General features: G+C 46.3%; 1 protein-coding gene across 2 annotated transcripts in view; it reads right to left on the bottom strand.

Annotated features, from left to right (window-relative positions):
- Window positions 1-727: 727 nt before the first annotated feature.
- Window positions 728-25865, bottom strand: part of LOC309567684 (fish-egg lectin-like) — a 102101-nt gene continuing 76963 nt past the window's right edge. For both annotated transcript variants that reach the window (XM_082273120.1, XM_082273119.1), the window contains exons 2-4: window positions 16965-17192; window positions 13680-14013; window positions 728-911 (exon numbers count right to left, since the gene is read on the bottom strand). In XM_082273120.1, coding sequence (XP_082129246.1) covers window positions 761-911; window positions 13680-14013; window positions 16965-17192 — 713 coding nt within the window. In that variant the 3' untranslated portion in view covers window positions 728-760. The remainder of the gene's footprint in view (window positions 912-13679; window positions 14014-16964; window positions 17193-25865) is intronic.

The raw sequence follows: 25865 nt of genomic DNA, 5'->3' as shown, positions 1-25865 counted from the left end.
TGTCTTTCTTGATATACTGGCTCCATATCCAATGAGGTGAGAGGAGAGGAGGGACTCCACCATCCCATCCACCCCACGTTTGGAGAGCCACAAGGAGACGCCTATTAGCCTGGAGGCTATTAAAGCATTACTGGTCTTAAAGCTATAATGCATACAAGACCTACACCATTTGGTAAGTGACCCCCCCCCCCCCCATCTTACCACGGTGGAAAAGGAACCAGAGCTGCATTATTGTCACAAAGTGAACAGAAAATTTCCATGTTGAGCCTCTGAACTTTTTTTTGCGTTGGATAAGCAGCATTTGCACAAGAGAACCACTTTGAACTTTATCACTACAGTCACATGTTATGGACTTGATCATATAAGCCACAAGCACTTTATATCTCACCATTAATTATTTATTTATTTACTTTTGAATTTTCACCATTGTATGAAATATAAGTGTATTATTTATTAACAGTACTTAATTAGGTATTAGATGTTTTATATGGTGCACATCAACTAGCATTTTACTTATAACACACCACTATATCTCTCACAAGACACAAATATTACTTTTATTTATTTTGTATTGTGGTATAAATATACTAGCAAGCGCTATAAGTAGCCTCACTATTAGGCTATTTTTCTACACTGCAGAGTGCATGAGCATAAAGGGAAAGGTAGTTCCAAAACATCTGGAGTGCCAAGGTTCACCATCACTGACCTATACTAAGATCATGCTATAGATTGCTCTGCTTGGCCTTTTGTTATGGCCAAATCAGTTATCTGTTTCTACACATCGATAGATGTCACCAGCTTGGTTGAGAAGCCACAGATAGCCGTTGTCGTAAGTGACGTGTTTGAAAGTGGCGCAGAAATCCAACTCGGTCCAAGATGTTCCAGTTGGAGTTTTGGCACTGATTCCATCCCTGAAACAAAATTTTTTCTCAGTTATTCAACAAAAAATTATGTTAAAAGTAATATTTGCTCTAACAAAATTTTTATGGAGCCAAGAAAGCAAAAAGTCAAGGATCCTCTAACACAGGAGTGTCAAATTCAGTTTAATTGAGGGCCACATTAGCATTATGTAATAATTGGAGAGTGACACCACTGCGCTATCTATGAAAAATGTAGAAGCAAGGAGATAGCGGCAACTACCAATCAGCCTATCCAAAGCTGAGAGAGATAAAGAGGAAAGAAGGGAAGTGTGGTGCTGCTCTAAACAAATTAAAAATGTGATGAGTGTGTGGACTTGGACACCAACTCTCTGTCTCTTCCTCTTTCTTTTCCTCTACTCCATCTCATCCTTTCCCTCGTTTCTCCTTCTTTTCTGTCTCTTTCTCTTTTTACCACTCAGTGACTTAGGTTGATGTGATTACCTTGGGCTGATATTGCCCTCTGCTACCACCTGTTGTGGCTACTGTAGAACCTACCTGGTTGGTGATTCAGTGCAATCTATTTTGGATGAGCAGCTTTTCTATGCATTTAACTGTCTAGTGGGTTGGAGACAGGGTGATTGCTTCCTCCCTCGAAGCGCAGTGTGTTCCCTTGGGGGCGCTGGAGGGAGCGGGGCGGGGCCCGGTCCGGTTGGTCTGGCTCCAGCCCAAGAGCAACTGACCTGTTATTTTTGTTTTTTTGTTGTGTTTGCCATACTCCTGCATTCCTCTGTTGACCTTGTTAACCGGTTGCCGACCGCCGCACGACTATATACTGCGGCGGTCAGCCCCGGCCAGGCAGAGTGACGTATCGGTACGTCACTCGCCTGTCACTGACTTGCGAGCCTATCGCGGGCGGGCGCGCGCCCGCCGAGGCGCGCGCCCGCCGAGGCGCGCGCCCGCCGCGGCTCGTTCACAGGCAAGTCAGTGCGTGTGACCGGCGGACTCGATGTCCGCCAGTCACACTGCGATCGCTCCTGTGAAGGGAGAAAGACAGAGCAGCTTGTGTAAACAAGCTGCCTGTCAGTTCTCCCTGTGTAAAAGTGAAGATCTGTCCGTTCTACTATGTAGAACGGTTGATCTTTGCTTTTACACCAATAGGAATGTCCCTACACAGTTAGAATCACGCCCCTAGGACACACTTAACCCCTCCCTGTCCAATAAAGTTAACCCCTTCCCTGCCAGTGTCATTTTTGCAGTAACAGTGCATATGTATAGCACTGATTACTGCAGTAATGTCACTGGTAACCCCAAAAGTGTCAAAAATGTCAGTCAAGGGTCCGATCTGTCCACCGCAATGTCGCAGTACCGAAAAAAAAATCGCAGATCGCCGCCATTACGCGTTAAAAAAAAAAACACCAAAAATGACAAAAATCTTTCCCTTTGTTAGTAAACGCGATAACTTTTGCGCAAACCAATCAAAATACCCTTATTGCGATTTTTTTTACCAAACATATGTAGCATAAAACAAATTGGCCGAAAAATGTTAAAAAATTTTGATTTTTACTTTTTTTTTTGGGGAATTTCATATAAAAAAATGTGAAAAATATTGTTATTTTTGCAAAATTTACGCTCTTTTTTTGTTTATAGCGCGTGATCAAAAAATCGCACAGGTGATCAAATACCACCAACCGCGCAATTGTCCGTTAAAGTCACGCAGTAAAAAAATCGCAAAAAAAACCCTGGTCCTTTAGCAGCCAAATCCTCCGGGGCTTAAGTGGTTAATTGCTAAATGTATGTTACTTCCCATGGTGGTTATTACCTGTATACACCCTGAGTGTTTCTCATTTTTCATAAAATCAATAAACATATTGAAATCTAAAAATGTGATGAGTGGTATAACTCCAATAAATTTACATAAACCAAAATGTTGTGTAAAAAGAATATTCAAATGTGAAAAATAATGTAATAATAGTTGATGATTTACAATAATGTTTTAAAAATATAACAGAATAAAAATCAATAAGGTGCAATCAAAAATTATCCAATAAACGTGTTTCAGAATTAAAGGTGATAGGAATAATGTTGAAGCTTGAGACAGTGAAAAAACACTATGGCAATATAAAAGTAAAAACAATGTGTGAACAATGAAGTGAACAAACAGTTAAAGCGGTAGTAAACTCTAATGACAAAAAAAAAAAAAAAAACCCTGCAAGACAAAGGCATCGCATACTAGGTCATTATGAATTACTTACCTTAGAACGAAGCCCCGACACCGCTGTGGGAGCGGACATGATCCCACGGCGTCTCTTCCGGGTTCCGCGGCTCCGGCGCTGTGAGTGGCCGGTGCCGCGATGACGTCACTCCCGCGCATGCGCGCGGGAGTAATTTTCCAGCAATTCCCGGCAAGGAACTCTGAAGGTCCGCCGGACCTTCAGAGCGCATGCGCCGCACTTGTCAGCGGCTGCATGCAGTAGTAATATCTCCTAAACCGTCCTGGTTTAGGAGATATTAATTGTACCTACAGGTAAGCCTTATTATAGGCTTACCTGTAGTTAAAAGTCAAAAAAGCGGTATACTACCGCTTTAAGTGAAATAAATCAATATAGTCCATTCTTTTTACACAACATTATGGTTTATGTTCACAACATTTATTGGAGTTATACCACTCATCACATTTTTAGTTTGCTTAGCGCAGCACCACACTTCCCTACTTTCCTAACATTAACATTATGGTTGCCCTAAAAGGGCCGGTTATATTTGTAAGACTAAATACATTTATCCAGGGCTTTTTTTCTCAGAGAATAGGTGCAGGAACTCAAACCCCCCCCCCCCGCCCAACCGCATCAAAGGGTGGGTGTGGCCAAATTGAACTGGAGAGGATCTTAAGGAGGCAATAAATACCAGGAGTGCGTTGCGTTTTGTGTGGAGTTTCGGGGGGCCCTATGCACAAAGTGCAATTTTAGGGGTGCGCTATGTACATAGTGCAGAGTCCAGGGTTACGTTACCTACATAGTGTAGGGTTCAGAGGTGCGCTATGTAAGAAATGCAGGAGTGAAGAGCATGCTGCATACAGAGTGCAGGGTTTAGGGGTGTGCTGTGCACAGTTTGCAGAGTTCAGCACAGCTTTCAGAGGCTTTCCACATCTCACTAACACCCCTCCTTGGCTCTGACCCCTGCACCACCCTCCCCATCCCCCACCTCTGCACACATCCCTCACCACAGCCCCCCAGAATAGGGCTTCTGTGTTTACAAGTGACAGTGGCTGGCAAGGGCCAGAGATGGCGGAGCAGAGTTCTGCCATGATACAGCTGAAAAAAAGACCTGGGCCTTGTGTTTGACATGTGTGCTTTAACACTAATGTGAGCATACAGAGCAATTCCTGAATTATAACTAGTAGACTTTTCTAATTGGCCTACCTTCACCATTTACCATTAACACTTCTTTAAAAAAGTATTATTTATTGTATTTACACATTGCTTTAGGAGTCGGTTCACACTAATCCGACTCAAAGTCGCCCGACTTCGGGCGACTAATGAAGTCGCCCGTGCAGCGCGACTTTGGCACGGCTTGCAATGACTTCTCATAATGGAAGTCAATGCAAGTCGCTCGGACTTTGCCAAAAAATAGTGCAGGAATTTTTTTCTAAGTCGGAGCGACTTGATTAGAACGGTTCCATTGCACAGCATTGGAAGCTACTTGTCAGGCGACCAAGTCGCCTGACACGTCGGATCAGTGTGAACCAGCAGTAAAAAAGAAGTATGGACTTTATTTTTTTTATTTTTATTTTTAGATTCATACTTACCTAGGTGGATACAGCATCAGTCAAATGCTGCATCTGTCCCCGACCAGCTCTAACACTGAGAACCTAGTGATCTACTACCGTAAATCGCTAGGTTCTCACAGCTCCCCAAGCAGAGAGCTGGTGACTGTCAGTCAGCAGCTCTCTGCTCTTCCCCCTTCTCGCTGACTGGAGCATTGGGCTGTGGAGGGGGTGGGGAGCGGCCAGATCAGGTTCTTAGCGGCTCGCTGAGAGGCTGAGCCGGGTTCCGGTCCAGGCTAGTGATGTCGCGAACCTAAAATTCGCCGTTCGCGAACGGCGAACGCGAACATCGGCAAATGTTCGCGAAGCGGCGAACCGGGCGAACCGCCATAGACTTCAATAGGCAGGCGAATTTTAAAACACACAGGGACTCTTTCTGGCCACAATAGTGATGGAAAAGTTGTTTCAAGGGGACTAACACCTGGACTGTGGCATGCCGGAGAGGGATCACGCAAAAAAAAGTTCTTAAAAATTATAATTTTTTGATAGAGAGCCAATTATTGGAAAAATTAAAAAAAAAAATAAAAATAAAAAATTTCTTTGGATTTAGCATCTGGGGGGTCTAAAAAGTGTACCTGTCAAGTTTCAGCTCTGTAGCATGTCCAGAACCCCTAAAAACAGCATTTTTCTTATATTTTCAGGAATACGGCTTCTCTGCGGCTGGCTTTTTCTCTTTCAGGCATTTAGCGGGCATTTTTTTAGGCAGGCATGTCATTTTTTGTATTTAGTGTCTGGGGGGTCACAAAAGTGTACCTGTCAAGTTTCAGCTCTGTAGCATGTCCAAAACCCCTAAAAAACAGCATTTTCCTTATATTTTCAGGAATACGGCTTCTCTGCAATTGGCTTTTTCTCTTGCAGGCATTTAGCGGGCATTTTTTTAGGCAGGCATGTCATTTTTTGTATTTAGTGTCTGGGGGGTCTAAAAAGTGTACCTGTCAAGTTTCAGCTCTGTAGCATGTCCAGAACCCCTAAAAAACAGCATTTTTATTATATTTTCAGTAATACGGCTTCTCTGCGGCTGGCTTTTTCTCTTGCAGGCATTTATCGGGCATTTTTTTAGGCAGGCATGTCATTTTTTGTATTTAGTGTCTGGGGGGTCTAAAAAGTGTACCTGTCAAGTTTCAGCTCTGTAGCATGTCCAGAACCCCTAAAAAACAGCATTTTTCATATATTTTCAGGAATACGGCTTCTCTGCGGCTGTCTTTTTTTCTTGCAGGCATTTATCGGGCATTTTTTTAGGCAGGCATGTCATTTTTTGTATTTAGTGTCTGGGGGGTCTAAAAAGTGTACCTGTCAAGTTTCAGCTCTGTAGTATGTCCAGAACCCCAAAAAAACAGCATTTTTCTTATAATTTTTAGTAGAAAACTAATGCAGTGTCTTTCCAGCTTTTTTTTTTTCTTTCTGGCAAGCTGAAATATGATATGCCAAGGCAAACATGCCTATCAGTTGAGCTATGACACAGACAACACTGCACACATGGGGAAATATGTAAAACAAAAAACAGGAAAAGGAAATTAGGTGACGGTCACAAAACATGATATTGTGATTGGCCAAATAAAAAGTCGCCTCGCGATGAGGTCGCGCCAAAGTCACGATAAGTCGCGCCAAAGTCGCACTGGAAGCGACGCTACTTTAGTGGTAGCGGCAGTGTAAACCAGCACTAAAACATCCAGTGTGTGAATACGATCAGGTATGATGTTTTATCGGTCAAGTAGTGTAAGGGTTACGCCCGTCGCCCGCTTCACAGTGACAGACCAAACTCTGACAGACCAAACTCCCCGTTTAACAGTCAGTCAGTCCATTTGCACAACCGCAAACTCCCCATTTGCACAAGGTTGGATACCAAGCTAGCCATGTCCCGTTCCTTGTCCTCACTGACATCATTGAAGTTCTCTTCCTCCACCCAGCCACGTACAACACCAAGGGTCCCCGAAAGGTGACAACAAGCCCCCTGGGACGCCTGCTGTGGCTGGTATTCCACCTCCTCAAAGCCACCTTCCTCCTCTGACTTCTCTTCTTCAGACTCCTCTCTCTGCGTTGCCACAGGTCCAGCAATTGACAACGACAAGGCTGCTTCTGGTGGTGATGGGGACCACAACTCTTCCTCTTCATGCTCATCTACAGCCTGATCCAGTACTCTTCGCAGGGCACGCTCCAGAAAAAACGCATATGGGATGAGGTCGATGATGTTGCCTTGGGTTCGACTGACCACCAGGGTAGTCACCTCCGCAAAAGGACGCATGAGCCTACAGCCATTGTTCATGAGCATTCAGTAACGCGGCCAAAAAATACCCAGCTCCGCAGAAAGAATGAAAGAAAATGAATGTTTTTTCTATGAAAAATTATCCTGCGGATCGCTTTTGGTCTGTACACAATGAAGCAACGACCTTATCATCTGGGGTGTGCCAACACAATCCTAGAGGTGATCGCTTCATTGTGATACGCAAGCCCCTTCACCACGACAAGGTAACGATCACGAAGGGGAATTGACACATGTATGTGCCTTTTTTTTTGTTTTTTGTTTTTTTGCAGCCACAGTGTAGCACCAGAGGCCAGAAAAATTAGGCATGTCCACGTGCATGAAAAAGCAGGTATTGTTGCAGCCGCTGCTGTAGCAGCGGCCTGAAAAATTGAGGTTTTAAGGCAGAAAGTGCACTAAAACATTGCGGCTTGAACCGTAGTTGGTGGCGGAGACGTCACGTAAGTCATCCGGCATGCAGAGAATGATTATATACAGCAGCGTGTGGACCATTTTTAGGCCAAGGCATCTCAGTCATCACCAGGCCTTTTTTAGTCAAATGCATCCCCCACTGTCAGTCCCTTCGGGATCCATGCCTCATTCATCTTAATAAACGTGAGGTAATCAAGACTTTTTTGACCTAGGCGACTTCTCTTCTCAGTGACAATACCTCCTGCTGCGCTGAAGGTCCTTTCTGACAGCACACTTGAAGCGGGGCAGGCCAGAAGTTCAATGGCAAATTGGGATAGCTCAGGCCACAGGTCAAGCCTGCACACCCAGTAGTCAAGGGGTTCATCGCTCCTCAGAGTGTCGATATCTGCAGTTAAGGCAAGGTAGTCTGCTACCTGTCGGTCGAGTCATTCTCTGAGGGTGGAGCCCGAAGGGCTGTGGCGATGCATAGGACTAAAAAAGCTCCGCATGTCCTCCATCAACAAGACGTCTGTAAAGCGTCCTGTCCTTGCCGGCGTGGTTGTGGTGGTAGGAGGAGGATTACTTTCACCTCTTCCCCTATTGGATTCCCGTTGTGCTGTGACATCACCCTTATATGCTGTGTAAAGCATACTTTTTAACTTATTTTGTAGCTGCTGCATCCTTTGCGACTGCCGGTAATTGGGTAACATATCAGAGACTTTCTGCTTATACCGGGGGTCTAGTAGCGTGGCCACCCAGTACAGGTCGTTCTCCTTCAGCCTTTTTATACGAGGGTCCCTCAACAGGCATGACAGCATGAAAGACCCCATTTGCACAAGGTTGGATGCCGAGCTACTCATGTCCAATTCCTCGTCCTCACTGATGTCATTGAAGGTGTGTTCTTCCCCCCAGCCACGTACAACACCACGGGTACCAGATAGGTGACAACGAGCACCCTGGGATGCCTGCTGTGGTTGGTGTTCCTCCTCCTCAAAGCCACATTCCTCCTCTGACTCCTCTTCCTCACACTCCTCTTCCAGTGTTGCCGCAGGTCCAGCAATCGATGGTAAGGCTGTTTCTGGTGGTGATGATGGTGACCACAACTCTTCCTCTTCCTCTTCACGCTCATCTACGGCCTGATCCAGCACTCTTCGCAGGGCACGCTCCAGGAAAAAAACATATGGGATGATGTCGCTGATGGTGCCTTCGGTGCGACTCACTAGGTTTGTCACCTCCTCAAAAGGATGCATGAGCCTACAGGCATTGCGCATGAGCGTCCAGTAACGTGGCAAAAAAATACCCAGCTCCGCAGAGGCTGTCCTAGCACCCCGGTCATACAAATACTCGTTGACCGCTTTTTCTTGTTGGAGCAGGCGGTCGAACATTAGCAGTGTTGAATTCCAACGTGTCGGGCTGTCGCAAATCAAGCGCCTCACTGGCATGTTGTTTCGCCGCTGAATATCTGCAAAGTGCGCCATGGCCGTGTAGGAACGCCTGAAATGGCCACACACCTTCCTGGCCTGCTTGAGGACGTCCTGTAAGCCTGGGTACTTCTGCACAAAACGTTGCACAATCAGATTCAACACATGTGCCATGCACGGCACATGTGTCAACTTGCCCAAATTCAATGCCGCCAACAAATTGCTGCCGTTGTCACACACCACTTTGCCGATCTCCAGTTGGTGCGGGGTCAGCCACTGATCCACCTGTGCGTTCAGGGCGAACAGTAGTGCTGGTCCGGTGTGACTCTCTGCTTTCAGGCAAGTCAACCCCAAGACAGCGTGACAGCGTATCCGGCATGTGGAATAGCCCCTGGGGAGCTGGGGGGGTGCAGTTGGTGTGGAGCAAGACGCAACAGCAGAAGAGGACTCAGCCGAGGAGGTTAGCAAAGAGGATGGAGTAGGAGGAGTAGAGGAGGTGGCAGCAGGCCTGCCTGCAAGTCGTGGCGGTGTCACCAACTCCTCTGCAGCAGAGCCACGCATTCCATGCTTGGCAGCCGCCAGCAGGTTTACCCAATGCGCAGTGTAAGTTATATACCTGCCCTGACCGTGCTTTGCAGACCAGCTATCAGTGGTCAGATGGACCCTTGCCCCAACACTGTGTGCCAGACGGGACATAATTTCCTTTTCCACAATAGAGTACAGGTTGGGGATTGCCTTTTGTGAAAAATAATTTCGGCCGGGTACCTTCCACTGCGGTGTCCCAATAGCGACAAATTTTTTGAAGGCCTCAGACTCCACCAGCTTGTATGATAAAAGCTGGCGGGCTAAGAGTTCCGACAAGCCAGCTGTCAGACGCCGGGCAAGGGGGTGACTCTGTGAGATTGGCTTCTTACGCTCAAACATTTCCTTGACAGACACCTGACTGTGGGCAGGTGAGCAGGAACTGCTGAAGGTGAGAGGCGGAGGGGCGGGTTGTTCATAGGGGGCATGGAGGACAGCAGTGGTTGACGTGGCTGAAGATGCTGGACCAGGAGGAGGATGGTGGCTTTCAGTTTGTGTGCTGCTTTTACTCATGTGTTGATCCCATAGGCGTTTGTGATGTGAGATCATGTGCCTTCGCAAAGCAGTTGTACCTAGGTGGGTGTTGGACTTCCCACGACTCAGTTTCTTTTGGCACAGGTTACAAATGGCATCGCTGATATCAGAGGCAGACACACAAAAAAAATGCCACACTGCTGAGCTTTGCAAGGACGTCATTCTGGTGGTGGCAACAGCTTGCGTTGATTGGCGTGCTGTCTGGCTGACCCCGGGTGCCGAATCTACATGCTGTCTGACTGTGCCACTAGCTCCTTGCGATGACCTCCTCCCCCTGCTTCCAACTCGTCTCCTCCTCCTCTCTGTCTCCCCATCTGAACTTTCCCCCTCTTCTTCTGCTCTTCGAGCAGGCACCCAGGTGACATCCACAGACACATCGTCATCATCAGCCGCTTCACTTGACAACTCAGCAAAGGCAGCAGCAGCAGGTACAACATCATCATCATCATCATCATCACAATGTACGTCCATGTGTATAATGCTGCCTGACTGAGACATATCCCCGTTATCTACATCCTCTGGCACTAATAGTTGTGCATCACTTATTTCTTCCAACTGATGTGAAAATAACTCCTCTGATGGATCAAGTGAAGCGGCTGTGGTGCTAGTGTTGGTGGTGGTGCCGGCGGGCTGGCGAGTGGTAAATTGAGAGGTGCCCGAAGCTGAGCTGGAGGAGGATGGTGCATTAAGGTTCCGAGCGGAAGCTGTAGATGATTGGGTGTCCTGTGTAAGCCAGTCAACTATGGCCTCAGAATTTTTTGAGTTCAGGGTCTGTGGTGGCCTCTGAACACTGGGCATTATTCTAGGGCCTAAGGAAATCACAGCACCACGACCACGACGGCCCTTGTGGGGTGGCCTGCCTCTGCCTGTCATTTTTTTTAATGTGTTGTTACTGTTGTACTATGAGTGCAAGCTGCTGTGCCACCTTATATATCAGTGGTGGGTGGGCAGTGGCACAGTACACTCTCTGTGGACCTGACAGCAGTCACTGGCACCCAGGCAACTGCAATTTAAAAAATATATATATTTTTTTTTTACTTTGCAAGCTGCTGTGCCACCTTATATATCAATGGTGGGTGGGCAGTGGCACAATACACTCTCTGTGGACCTGACAGCAGTCACTGGCACCCAGGCAACTGCAATTTAAAATATATATATATATTTTTTTACTTTGCAAGCTGCTGTGCCACCTTATATATCAGTGGTGGGTGGGTAGTGGCACAGTACACTCTCTGTGGACCTGACAGCAGTCACTGGCACCCAGGCAACTGCAATTTAAAAAAAAATATATTTTTTTTTACTTTGCAAGCTGCTGTGCCACCTTATATATCAGTGGTGGGTGGGCAGTGGCACAGTACACTCTCTGTGGACCTGACAGCAGTCACTGGCACCCAGGCAACTGCAATTTAAAAAAATATATATATTTTTTTACTTTGCAAGCTGCTGTGCCACCTTATATATCAGTGGTGGGTGGGCACACAGTGGCACTGCAGTGGGCACAGTACACTCTGTGGACCTGACAGTCACTGGCAGCCCAGGCAACTGCAATAATAAAAATATTTTTTTTTTCAATTTATTGCAACAAGATGCTGTGCCACCGTATATATATCAGTGGTGGGCAGTGCACTGCAGTGGGTACAGTGCACTCTGTGGACCTGACACAGCACTCACTGCAATTATGACAGAGGAAAAAAAAAATATTTTTTAAAATGCCAGGTACTGTGCCTGTGCCACCCGAAATGAGTGTGGTGTGCACACAGTACAGTCTGTGGTGGGTCTGTGGCCTCTCACACACAGCGGGCAGGCAACTGCAGTCACAGTGTACAATATATATATATATATATTTATATATATATAGAAAAAACTCTATTACCTTACCAGCCCTTAAAAGGGCTTTTGGGGACGCTAAATATATATATATATATATGTATATATATAAATAAAAAAAAAAACCTCAATTACCAGCCCTTAAAAGGGCTTTTGGGGACACTAGATATATATATATATATATATATATATATATATAAAAGAAGAAACAACTCAATTACCAGCCCTTAAAAGGGCTTTTGGGGATGCTAGATATATATATATATATATATATATATATATATATATATATATATATATATATATAAAAAATTACACAAATACCAGCCCTTAGAATGGCTTTTTGGGGGGCTGTCCTTACAGCAGTAGTGGACCAAGAACACTGCAAGACCAGGAACACTGACTAACTGTCCCTAGCTTAACAGCAGCAGCAGCAGCTCTCTCCCTACTCTCACTACACACATTGCTTCAGAATGATCTAAGATGGATGCTGCCCTTGCTTATTTATAGGAGGTGGGAGGGTGTGGGAGGGAGGTATGCTGATTGGCTGGAAATGTGTCTGCTGACTGTGAGGTTCAGGGTCAAAGTTTGCCTCAATGATGTATTATGGGGGGCGGACCGAACATCGCATATGTTCGCCCGCAGCGGCGAACGCGAACATGCGAAGTTCGCCGGGAACTGTTCGCCGGCGAACAGTTCTATACATCTCTAGTCCAGGCATGTGGACGGATCTCCACTCCATGGTCGCGATCTTGCCTGAGCCTGGGCCGGCTCTGTGACGTCAGCAGACAGCAGATGTCAGCCCGCTGTGTGCTGAAAACGGTTCACAGGAGTGCAAAAACAAACTGCACTCCTGGTAGACATGCGTGATTCGTTTATTTCCAAACGAATATTCGGACAAATTTTTCGTTATTCGGAGATTCGGATATATCTGAATACCCGAATTACAGTATAAATGAGGTTTAGTGAATGCTCTGAATAACGAAACTAAATTCGTCCGAATTTTGGAAATTCTAATTGAAATTCAAATTGAATTTTACATCCAATTCCAGTCTAATTCGAACTGTAAACATATTTCCGAAATCAAAGACCGTGTGCGTTATTAGAGTACCATTTCAAAATTATGCAGTTTTTATTAAGCCAAAGGTGATTTAATCGAAAAAAAAATGCTAAATTAAAGAAAATTTTGAAAAACACATAAAACGAATTCTGAATATGAATTCCAGATAGGAATCCCAAATACAAATTGAAGGAATCAACCAAATTTAAAGCGGAGTTCCACCCTAAAAAAAAACTTTTCACCATCCGCTAGCTTACACAAACCTGAAAAAGAATTGGATAATTAAAAATTTTTTTTTGCTTCACTTACCTTATTTTTAATGAAAATATACTTACCTTCCTTCCTCTTCCTCCCTCTGCGGACACGGCTCACGACGTCACTTCCTCCTTGCATTGACCCCTGGGAGATGAGCGTCATCAATCCCAGCAGTCAATGCGCCTGCACCGGAGTCACTCGTCACTTCCGGGACAGGCGCGTCATTCCCTGATGAACAGCTTCTGGGCATTCCGAGAAACTGTGCAGGGGTGGCGCGCCTGCACCGGAAGTGACGAGCAGGGCCGGTGCAGGGCATTCTGGGACTCCAGCGTAACGGAAGAGAACACAAAGAGGGACGCTCCGGCTTCAGCTGCCCACACCTGAGATGGCAGCGCTGGACAAGACATTTTCAAGGTAAGTATTTCTTCTTACAGGTAAGTGAAACAGGGGACAGTTCAGAGGCTATCGTTGCCTAAATGCACTAGCCCTGACTGTCCCTGGGGGTATTTTTAGGTAAAATTTTTTATTTTGCCCGGAACTCCACTTTAATGAAACAAAATAACTAGATTAACAAATCTAAATGAAAAGGAATTCACAGGAGAAGTACAGCCAAACGAGCTTTGACTGAACTTCTCCTTCAATGCTACTACATACATAGTTTAAAAATTACCTTTGGTATACGTTGCCTGCTGAGTTCACACCGTAAACATAACCATCTGTGCTGACCTCTATCATCACCAGAGCACCTTCAATAGGCTGCCATTCGGTTCCTTTGCAGGATGTTGGCTTGACATTGTGACGGAAGAAAATCTGGTTAATGCTGCTGACTCCCCAGCAGCCTATTGGCCCACAGCTGTAGTATTTCAGCCCCCCTTCCAGTAGGGTGAAGGATACAGCAGATAATCCTGAAACTGTGCAACTCTTTCTCAAGCAGAAAATATTGTCTTGTGCGTTCACTCCACCCAAGAACTTATCACCACCAGCGTCTACCTGCTTCAAGAGCCCTAATGAAAAAACACAAAACAGAACACTGGCCATTAAATTAAATGTAGTAACCCCGAGAAGCAGTGGCAGCTGGTGCATGATAATTTGGAGGGGGGGGGGGGCAGAAAAACCAACATTCCCCACCCCCTCTGCGGGACGGCCAGCCAGCAGTCAAATCCTCCAGACAACCAACCCCCCCCCCCCCGGGACGGACGGACGGCTGGCTGGCTGGCCGTCCGTCAGCATCCTTACCTCCTCCTTCCCCGAGTGGTTGTGGGTCTCCTCCAGCCATGTGTCTCCTCCCTCTTACTGGCCACTGGCAAGTAAAATCGCTTCTCTTTTCAGCCAATCGAGAAAGGGGGCTCATGACCCGCTTCCTGATTGGCTGGGAGGAGAATCAGTGTGATAATAGCGAATATTCATTCCCTATTGTCATACAATTGGGTGGGCTCAGGGCGCAATGCTCTGGGCCCCCCGAGCCCACCCTTTTTTGAAGCCTATTAGAGGCCTTGGCTCTAATCAGGTGCTTAAAAAAAAAACCCTATTGGAATCCATGCATCCGGCGGCCTGCATGTAGATAAGGGGGCCGGATGCATGGATGGGGGGGTGGCACCCCTGCGCCCCCCATGGACGGGCCGCCACTGCCGAGAAGATTAATACAATAACCCTCCGTCTAGCACCATATATGACTGAATCTCATTATTACTAATAGCACAGTTGCCAAGTGCCCTTCTTTTTTGTGGGCCAGTCTCCTATTTTTTTTCAAATGTGCTGTGTCCCCTCAAGACCACAAAGCACAAAGTTTCAGCAGCAGGAAAGCCAACATTTCTTGTTGTAGGAAAAAGTCCATCCATTTTTTCCAGGACTGCTGGCATCTATGTTACAATATCTAGTGCAGGCTTTCTCAACCAGGGTTCCTACAGAGGTTACTATGGGTTGCTTGAGCAATTACTGCATCCCAGATAAGTTCCCACTGATGCCATTGATCTATTTAGCTATCTGTAAGGGGGGAATTCTTCCCAATGACCATAAATGTAGGGAGCATTTTTTTTTCACTGACCATCACACTAATGCAGTGGTCTCCAAACTGCGGGCCAGGGGCCGGATGCGGCCCTTTGCTTGACTCTATCTGGCCCTTGGGGCACTGTTCCTCTCGCTGACACCGACGATGGGGGATAATTCCTGCCTCTGGCACCAATGATAGCCTGCTATCCCCCCACAATACCAAAGACAGGGCACTGTTTATTCTCACTTACACAGGCCACAGTCTGGCCCTCCTTAAGTCTGAAGGACAGTAAACTAACCCTTTGTTTAGAAAGATTGGAGACCACTTTGCTAATGTATCATCAATTGTAGGTATGGTTTGTTTGTTGATTTGTAGATATGGCAATTTTTAGCAGAGGTTCCCTGAGACCAGAACGTTTTTTTAGGGGTTTCCCTGTGTTGAGAAAGGTTGATCTAGTGCATCAGGAACTGACATTTAAAAACAACAGCGTTCATAGAGAACGACCACCATAATTGATGGTGGCACTTGACTAAGGCACTTCAGATGTCCTCTTAAACTCCTAAAAAAACCTGTACCCAACCCAACCCCCCTTTTCTACCCCAACTATCTCTATAAAAATGCCAAACACAATTGTTGGAGTAAAATTTTGGCCGTAATGGCCGTTTATTAAAACCAAACAAACATTCCTTAAAACAGGAAAACAAATAATAATACAGTAACAAGAAAACTGAGGTTGCCGATCTTTGGAGAAACCAATTATCAATCATCTACTTTTATATCTGCGTAACTATTTTTCCCGGTCCCCAGCCGCACACACCGGCTCGGGGATGACCTCAACATTCAGCAGATACCACCATTTTACCCTACCAGTTAAACCCCCATTAACTGGCATTCCATAGGTGACTCCATACCTTAGATGGGTCCCTAAACTGATAAACATAGCAGATTATTTTACACGACTCCAAAGACCCCAACCGCCAACCAGGCAGAGGACATAGTGATGCAAAATTCCAAGATAAGGGTGGATGGGCGGGAATGTTCTTCCCTACGCGTCCACTTGAATGGCGGGCAGATAGTGATGCCTTCTACATGACCTCCCTGTAGCCCCTCCTCCTGAAATTAAAACCCCCCCTAATTGGGTAGAAGCCTGTAAACAAACTTTTTAACCCTGACTCTACCAGATTCCCCTGACTACCCAGTCATGCCAGCCCTGTGCCTAATTTTTTTTTTTTGCTACGGGCTGTACTGGAGTACCAGAATTCACCAACAGGGTGGGCTGTAGCTTCAAATAAATCTATGTCCATTAAAAAATATGCGTGCTGCAGCACTTTATTATAAATGCAGGACCTTGCTTTGTGACTTGGTGCGCAGTCATGCTGGAATAGGAAGGGGCCATCCCCAAACTGTTCCCACAAAGTTGGGAGCATGACATTGTTCAAAATGTCTATGTATGCTGATGCCTTAAAAGTTCACTTGACTAGAACTAAGGGGCCAAGCCCAACCCCTGAAAAACAACCCCACACCATAATCCCCCCTCCACCAAATGATTTGGACCAGTGCACAAAGCAAGGTCCATAAAGACATGGATGAGCGAGTTTGGGGTGGAGGAACTTGGCTGGCCTCAACCCGACAGAACACCATTGGGATGAATTAGAGCACAGACTACGAGCCAGGCCTTCTCACCCAACATCAGTGCCTGACCTCACAAATGCGCTTCCGGAAAAAAAAGGTCAAACATTCCCATAGACACACTCCTAAACCTTGTGGACAGCCTTCCCAGAAGAGTTGAAGCTGTTATAGCAGCAAAGGGTGGGCAAACCCGATATTGAACCCTGCAGACTAAGACTAGGATGCCGTTAAAGTTCGTGTGTGTGTAAAAGCAGGTGTCCAAACACTTTTGGTAATATAGTGTAAGTTCTGGTTAAGGTGCATAATTTATCAAAGATTTTATATTTTATTTTTTACCTGATACAGACATCCAGTCATTGTCCTGGAACTTATAGACGTTGTTGGCACTGTTCACACCCCAAACTCCAGCAGGTCCAACAGAAACATGAATCATCTTTCCAGGAATTTGTTTCCACTCATAATTTACCCAGTGGAAAATTTCCTCACCATCGCTTACCCCGTACACTTCACCAGCGCCGGCATCAATCTGTTTTAGTTTTCCTGGAATCAATGTACACTGAAAATCTGAACAAAAGAAAAATCATTAAAATAAATTATATACTGTATACATATACAGTATATCAACATTTTTCAACCTTTTTTTTTAAACACAGCATCCAAGGATCCCCCAGTCTAAAAAAAGTGTAACTGTAACTTACTAATGGAAAACCTGATCCCGGGATGATGCACAAAACCACCTTGATGAAAATCAAAAACCCCCCTTCACAAGAGAGGTCCCCCCATCACATCAGAGCCCTCCCTTCACATCAGAGCACCCCATCACATCAAGGTCTCTCCTATATGTCAGAGTCCTCCCTATACGTCAGATTCTCTGGATCAGAGTCCCCCATCACATAAGAGTCCTTCTCTATCACAAAGACCCCCAAACCACAGAGCACCCCCATTACACAGTCTAATTTTGCTGTCAGAGACCTACCTTTTGGCTTCAGCAGTGTGGCAGAGGGCAGGAGATGGAGCAGATCTGGAGCAGCAGGACTCCAGTCCTCTCTTGAATGCTGGGGAAGGCCCTGTATGCCGCCTGCCCTTGATAAGTCATGAGTTGCCATGGTGTGGGTTGGCTGGCAACACCATACTAATGAATGATGCTTCTGTAGAGCATCATTGGTTTTTATGGTGCTGGCCAGCCCTCCCACACACATAATACCAAATTGCGGTTCACCGCTGCCTTTGTCTGATCCAGCTCCTCCACGGCCTTTCCTGTAAGAGTCATCACCTGGCTGCGGGCCATTCGGAAGGCAGACATACAGGATACAGGAAGCAATCCAGGAACTATGGACTAAGGCAATTCCCATGTGAGTTGATATATATGTCATGTTAATAAATTTTATACTACACTCAGCGGCGCCTGTTTTCTCCTTTTGTTGCCAGCTGGATTTCCGTCTTTTGCCTGCCAGAGCTGCCCTGAGTCTTACATCAGCACCTGTAGAGCATATGCTCCAGTAGTCCCTGATTGTGTCAACTAACTATTGTTGCTGCACTGGGGTCCTCTCTCTTTGGCACAAGCGCCCAACATCCCTCCTGTCCAGAGGACTGCATAGATGTACCCACAAGCCACATAAAGGAAGGAGTGACAACACTGGAAATAATACTCTCAGCGTATTATTTGCAGCAGTAAGGTGAGCGGTTAGCACACACTGAAGAGCACCAGCACTTGAAGACAGTGGCGCCCGGTGCGTTGGGGATGCCAACACACTGGCCACCACTGCTGGATTCTGCTCCCTGAGCTCAGCGCCAAATAGGGAGACCTGTAAGGGACCCTCCAGGGGCCTTAGGGAAGCGTGCCACTGCTTCATCTGGAGGTGAGCCTGGGAGGAATCCCCGACGTGGGCGGAGATTGACTGGGGGGGAGAGAGGAGTCTCACCGCTGTTTCCCCCCCTGCTCGTCACCTGTGTGTGGAGAGGACAGCCACTGCCTCTGCTGATGTCCAGGGCAGGCAGGTGGCCCGACGGGGGAGATCAGAGATGAATGCTGGCCAGGTTCCTGTGGCAGTCGGTGGTCCCGCTTCTTCGGTGGTCTCCAGCCCAGGAAGAGGACCGAACACCAGTGGACGTCACACAGTCGGCACCCGAGGCGAGAAGTGCGCCAGGAGTTCATCTAGGAGGTCGGTGGACGGGTCTGGTGCAGCACAGGCACTCGGCAACCAGGTCGGGCGAATCTGGGGTGCAGTCGGTGATCATTCGGCCTTCAGAGATGGACGTTTGTTCAGAAGGTGAGCTGTCTGGGTCTGAGGTGTACGACTGCTCAGGACATCTGGCGCCGGGGGCTTCTGGCGAGGTGGCTGTTGGGCCTAGTCCTGGGCAGCCCGGTAAGTGTCATTCTAATTTAACTTCTTTATCTGTACACTCTGTTTTGCAGGATTTGCTAGACCAGGTTAGGTTGGAAACCCCTGTGCAGGATAGTGGGGTAGTAATGGCTACTCCTGTGCCGCGGGCAGCGGATGGCATTTCCGCTTCTGGGGGTTCAGATGGGGGTGTCAGGGACCTGTTGGTAGATTTGCGGGATTTGGTCAGGTTTGAGACGGGGCGAGCGCTAGAGTGTACCTGGCAGCGGCATGAGTCTCGTCTGGGTGTGATCCCCCCATGCATCCCACAGTGCATTTAGATGCAAGTCGGGCCTCGGGGGGTGGTCCGGGATTGGATAATCCTGGGAGCGCAACAATGGCGGAATCACATGCAACAACGGATGACGGTGGCAAGAAGGTTGACCCTGTGTGCTGTTTGGCGGATTCCACGAAGTGTGAGGTATACGTCTGTTTTGAGGGCCCTTTGGGTTCTCACCTCAAGGCGGAAGTAAAGGAGATTTGGAAGAATGAGTATGTGGAGATTTTTACGTTGCTGCCCTTGGAGAAGTTTAACTTGGATAGGTTGAAGCCGGAAGAGAGTAAGAAGGAGGATATGGAGTAACGTCGTTACCGGCAGATTCCGTGGAAGTTTTCCAATTGGCTACAGGCATTTGCCATTTTGGCCAGTGTCGTCAGAGAAAGGTCTCCTGAGCATTGTTCTGCTGTCTTTTGCTACCTAGAGGCCATTAGTGAGGCATATAGGACGTATGGTGGCGTGGCCTGGTTGCGTTATGATGAGCAGTTTAGACAAAGAATGGCCATCAGACCGTCTTTGAGGACATTAGTCTCTGGATGAAATTGATGATGTCGGCGAGGGCTCCCAACCAGTTTTTTCAAGGAGGGGTCGGTGGTTCTTCTGCCTCAGAAAAACCGACCACAAAACGACGGGGCTACTGCTGGCAGTACAACGAGGGAGCCTGTAAGTTTGGATTGGCCTGCCGCTTTAAACATGAGTACTCAAGGTGCTGGGGATCCCATGCGCTGTCGCAATGCTTCATACACAGCAAGGGGCGTACTGGAGAGTCTTCAGGCAAGAGGGATGCTGACTTTTAATTTTTGGAGGTGATGGTGGTTGGTGGAACTCCACTTTAAGGTTTTCATAAATGAACACAATATAATAGGTGCAACAAATGTCTTCTTAGCTGAACAGTTTAATAAAAAATACAAAGCTCTGACCAGCATGTTACAAAATTATGGGAAGCGTGCCACTGCTTCATCTGGAGGTGAGCCTGGGAGGAATCCCCGACGTGGGCGGAGATTGACTGGGGGGGAGAGAGGAGTCTCACCGCTGTTTCCCCCCCTGCTCGTCACCTGTGTGTGGAGAGGACAGCCACTGCCTCTGCTGATGTCCAGGGCAGGCAGGTGGCCCGACGGGGGAGATCAGAGATGAATGCTGGCCAGGTTCCTGTGGCAGTCGGTGGTCCCGCTTCTTCGGTGGTCTCCAGCCCAGGAAGAGGACCGAACACCAGCGGACGTCACACAGTCGGCACCCGAGGCGAGAAGTGCGCCAGGAGTTCATCTAGGAGGTCGGTGGACGGGTCTGGTGCAGCACAGGCACTCGGCAACCAGGTCGGGCGAATCTGGGGTGCAGTCGGTGATCATTCGGCCTTCAGAGATGGACGTTTGTTCAGAAGGTGAGCTGTCTGGGTCTGAGGTGTACGACTGCTCAGGACATCTGGCGCCGGGGGCTTCTGGCGAGGTGGCTGTTGGGCCTAGTCCTGGGCAGCCCGGTAAGTGTCATTCTAATTTAACTTCTTTATCTGTACACTCTGTTTTGCAGGATTTGCTAGACCAGGTTAGGTTGGAAACCCCTGTGCAGGATAGTGGGGTAGTAATGGCTACTCCTGTGCCGCGGGCAGCGGATGGCATTTCCGCTTCTGGGGGTTCAGATGGGGGTGTCATACACAGCAAGGGGCGTACTGGAGAGTCTTCAGGCAAGAGGGATGCTGACTTTTAATTTTTGGAGGTGATGGTGGTTGGTGGAACTCCACTTTAAGGTTTTCATAAATGAACACAATATAATAGGTGCAACAAATGTCTTCTTAGCTGAACAGTTTAATAAAAAATACAAAGCTCTGACCAGCATGTTACAAAATTATGGGAGCTGGGGGTCCCATGCGCTGTCGCAATGCTTCATACACAGCAAGGGGCGTACTGGAGAGTCTTCAGGCAAGAGGGATGCTGACTTTTAATTTTTGGAGGTGATGGTGGTTGGTGGAACTCCACTTTAAGGTTTTCATAAATGAACACAATATAATAGGTGCAACAAATGTCTTCTTAGCTGAACAGTTTAATAAAAAATACAAAGCTCTGACCAGCATGTTACAAAATTATGGCCCTAGAATTACTTTCACTCTGACATTCCCCGACGATACCATACATAAATAGCACCATTATTGTTTACATAAGTGTGCTCGTCCTACACACTTTTTAAATAGAGGGTGTGCTTTACACTTTTAAAATATAATATAAAGTATGTAAAATCATTTTTATATACTTTATATAATTTTCACTGACCATCAATGTAAGGGGCATTCCTCCCATTGACCACCATTGTAAGTGGAAGTCTTTCTACAGGCCACCAATGTAAAAAGCATTCTTATTGCTGACCTCCAATGTAAGGAGTGTTCTTCCCAGGGACCACCAATGTAAGGAGTGTTCTTTCCACTGACAACCAATCTAAGGAGCGTTCTTCCCACTGACCACCAATGTAAGGAGCGTTCTTCGCACTGACCACCACCAATGTAAGGAACATTCTTCCCACTGACCACCAATGTAAGGAGCATTCTTCCCACTGATCACCAGTGTAAGGAGCATTCTTCCCAATTTTTCTTTATTAAAAGTCTTGCGATCAATAAGCATAAAATCAATATACATAAAAATATATACATATTTAAAAGAAAAGGGGAAAAAAAAATTATAGCAAATTCTGCTCTCAAACAAAGAATGGCTTTACAGCAAAAACTAAACTCATATCATGAACATTTCATACCGGGGAAAATAATCTTAGGAAGACTCACACCACTAGACCAGACATCCAACCTGTGTGGTCAAGAAACAAAACCACCCCATTATGCATGCAGCCCCTCTTTAAAAAGAAGATATTACCCAACAAAAGCTAAGGGAGTGAAAGAAGTAGCATAGGAAATAAGCTCCTCACCTAGAGATGGACAGTTCACCAATGGCAGGTCTGATATTCCTCCAAGCCCTTATCCAGACCACTCGAGGCTCCCTGCCCTTCTCAAGACCCCCAATCTTCCCAACCTCACCCAGAATATTGTACACCACCACCTCGGCAGGAAGGACTTTCTTCCGCAGGGTAATCTGGCACCGTGCATTCAGAGTGAAGTAACGGACAACTATACTAACTAGAAAAAGTGTATCCAAATCAAAATTCCAGTGAGTCAGGAATGCCCCATACACCCACTCTGCATAACTCATGTGATAGAGAAAGGGGATGCCTAGAGCCCTCCCCACCCTTTTATACGCCTCTATGTTAAAAGGACACTGGAGAAAAAAGTGGTCTATAGACTCCACTTTACCAACACTCTGCTCTAGGACAATCTCGATCATCCACGGGGCAATGCTTCAGGTTCCCTCTCAGATAGAGCCTTCCATGGAAATCGAGCCAGGCTTGATCCCTAAACTTCAAAGGATTCTTCCCAAATTGATTAAATGCAACCCCTCCCCCATATCAGTTGGAAAAAGCAGCTGTACACCTTTGCATAGAGAGATTCTGGCAAGATACAGACAAAGCTGACATATAAAAAGATCGGGATCAGGTACGTTTTGATCAAGTCAACCCTCTCCCTCAAGAAAAGTTTCCATTTCTTCCAGCTTGCTACTTTGGCATTGGCATCCACCAACCTGCTTTTCCAATTTCGATGACCATAGTCACCAGGACCAAATTTGATGCCCAACACTTTAATTTCCTGCTGGGGCTCTGGGAAGGCATCCAATAGTTCAAAGCTTTCACCGTCCTCGCCCATCCAGAAAACCTTACTCTTTTCATGGTTGACTTTAGAGCCAGAAGCCACCCTGTACTGCTCTATCACAGAGACCACCTCCTGCGCCTCCTCCATACTGGAGATAATAACAGACACATCATCGGCATAGGCCACAACCTTTAAAGGCGGCACACCAGCAATGCCCAAAGGCACCCCGCACAATGATCAACCGTGCACAATGATTCACCCCTTACGAAGGGGTCAATTGCAAATGCATATAGCAGGGGGCTCAAAGGACACCCCTGGCGCACACCAGAGCCAACCTCAAAAGGCCATCCAACCCACCCATTAACATGTGGCAAGCTCTAAGCCCCTTTATATAAGGTTTTAGCCAATCTATAAACCTCCCCTGCAGGCCGTATCTACCAAGTAGCAAATACAAGTACTCATGATTGACTCGATCAAAAGCCTTTGCCTGATCCAAGGCCAGCAAGTACTTTCTCCATCCAGCAGCCCTGCATCATTAAATTTATAGCCCCATGGGTTCAAGGATGCAGCCCAACCAGTAATCTTAGATATTACACTCTCTACTCTGACTGATTTGTGTGATTAACAGGACAAAGACCACATGTGTGTGTAACGTACGGGCTTTGTAACAGCAGAAGAGAACAAAAAACACTATATTTCTTTCTCTCTCTCTCTCTCTCTCCTTTTTTCTCTCCCTCCTTTCTCTCTCTCCCTCCTTTCTCTCTCTCTCTCCCTCTTTTCCCTCTCTCCCTCTTTTCCCTCTCTCTCTTTTCTCTCTCTCCCTCTTTTTTCTCTGTCTCCTTTTTGTTGCTCCCTCCTTTCTCTCTCTCTCTCTCCCTCTCCCTCTCCCTCTCCCTCCTTTTCTTTTTTTCTCTCCTTTCCTTTTATCTCTCCTTTCCTTTTTTTCTCTCCCTCCTTTTTTTCACTCTCTACTTTCTTTCTCTCTCTCCTCTCTCTCTCTTTCTCCTATCTCTCTCTCCCTCTTTTTTATCTCTCCTTTTTCTCTCTCTGTCCTTTCTTTCTTTTTCTTCCTCCTTACTTTTTCTCGATCATTTTCTTTCTCTTTTTTCTTTCTCTCTCTCCTTTCTTTCTTTCTCCTTTCTTTCCCTCTCTCCCTTCTTTCTCACCCTCTCCATCTTCTCTCTCTCACTCTCTCTTGCCTTTCTTTTATCTCCCTCCTTTATTTTTATCTCATCCCCCCCCCTTTCTCTCTCTCTCTCTCCTTCCTTTCTCTTTCTCCTTTCTTTCTCGCCCTCTTTTTTCTCTTCCCCCTTTCTCTTTACTCTTTCTCTCCCCATTCTCTCTCTCTCTCTCCTTTCCCTCTCTCCTTCCTTTCTTTCTCTCCCTTTATTTTCTGTCCCTCCTTTCTTTCTATCTCTCTCTCTCTCATTTTCTTTCTTTGTCTCTTTTTTTTTCTCTCTCTCCATGGAATGTAAAGTCCAATGAAAAAACAATTACAGTTATTAACTTATTTATATCCAATATTAAAAAAAAAAGAAAGCAATCACAACCTGACTCTGCAAATACAAAAATTTCAAAATGCACAAGACGTATCCTTTGAGTCACTGACCCTTTAAGAATGTAATGAAAGCTGCGGACCCCCACGATGATACAAATTTAAATGGTAAATATGGGCCAGCAACAAGTCAAGAGACACTTAGAAGCCGGCCCTATAAAAAGTTGTAGGGTGCGTTTTCTTGAATTTCTTTCAATGAGAAACCATTGACTGGGACAAGGAGAAGGGTTGTATAATGGATGTCAATTTTTTATTTTTTTATATGATCCTTACTGACCTCTTGAAACCCATCTATGGGCTACTTAGGAGTTCATGGATCCCAGCTTAACCACTTAAAGCGGAGTTCCGGGCAGAGAAACAATTTTTTTCTGAACATACCCCCGGGACAGTCAGGGCTAGCACATTCCACAATGGCTAGCCTCTGATCTGTCCCGGTTCGCACTTACCTGTAAGAAGAAATACTTACTTAGAAATTTTCTTCCACAGCGTTTCCATCTCGGTTGTGGGCAGCTGAAGCCGGCGCGGTCCTCTTCTCTGTCTTCTTCCGCGTCTTCGTGTCCCAGAATGCACTGCACCGGCCCCTCTCGTCATTTCCGGTGCGGCGCCGCATTCCTAAACAGCTTCTGGGCATGCCCAGAAGCTCTTTAGCAGGGGAATGCGGCATCGCCCGGAAATGACGAGCGGGGCCGGTGCGGCGCATTGATTCCTGGGAGCTATGACGTTTAGCTCCCAGGAATCATCGCGAGGCAGGAAGTGACGGGGTGAGCCTCGGCGCTGGAGGAGGAAGCTGTCATAGGTGAGTATTTACGATCTTCAATAAAAAGGTGAGTAAACAAAAAAAAAAAAAAATAACTATCCAATTCCTTTTCAGGTGAGGCATACCTAGCGGAGGGGCACAAAAAAAAAAATATATTTTTTGTGCCCGGAACTCCGCTTTAAGCCCCGGAAGATTTTACCCCCTTCCTGACCAGGGTTTTTTTTGTGATTTTTTTACTGCGTGACTTTAACGGACAATTGCGCCGTCGTGCGACGCTGTACCTAAACGAATTTGACGTCCTTCTTTTCCCACAAACAGAGCTTTCTTTTGGTGGTATTTGATCACCTGTGCGATTTTTACTTTTTGCGCTATAACCAAAAAAAGAGCGTAAATTTTGCAAAAACAACAATATTTTTCACATTTTTTTTGTATGAAATTCCCCAAAAAAAATGTAAAAATCAAATTTTTTTAACATTTTTGGCCAATTTTTTTTCTGCTACATATGTTTGGTAAAAAAAAAAAATTGCAAAAAGCGTATTTTTATTGGTTTGCGCAAAAGTTATCGCGTTTACTAACTAAGGGAAAGAT

Source organism: Pelophylax lessonae (genome assembly GCF_965119305.1).
Source record: "Pelophylax lessonae genome assembly, chromosome: 12".
Taxonomy (NCBI): Eukaryota; Metazoa; Chordata; class Amphibia; order Anura; family Ranidae; genus Pelophylax; species Pelophylax lessonae.
This window is presented reverse-complemented; position numbering and strand designations above follow the sequence as displayed.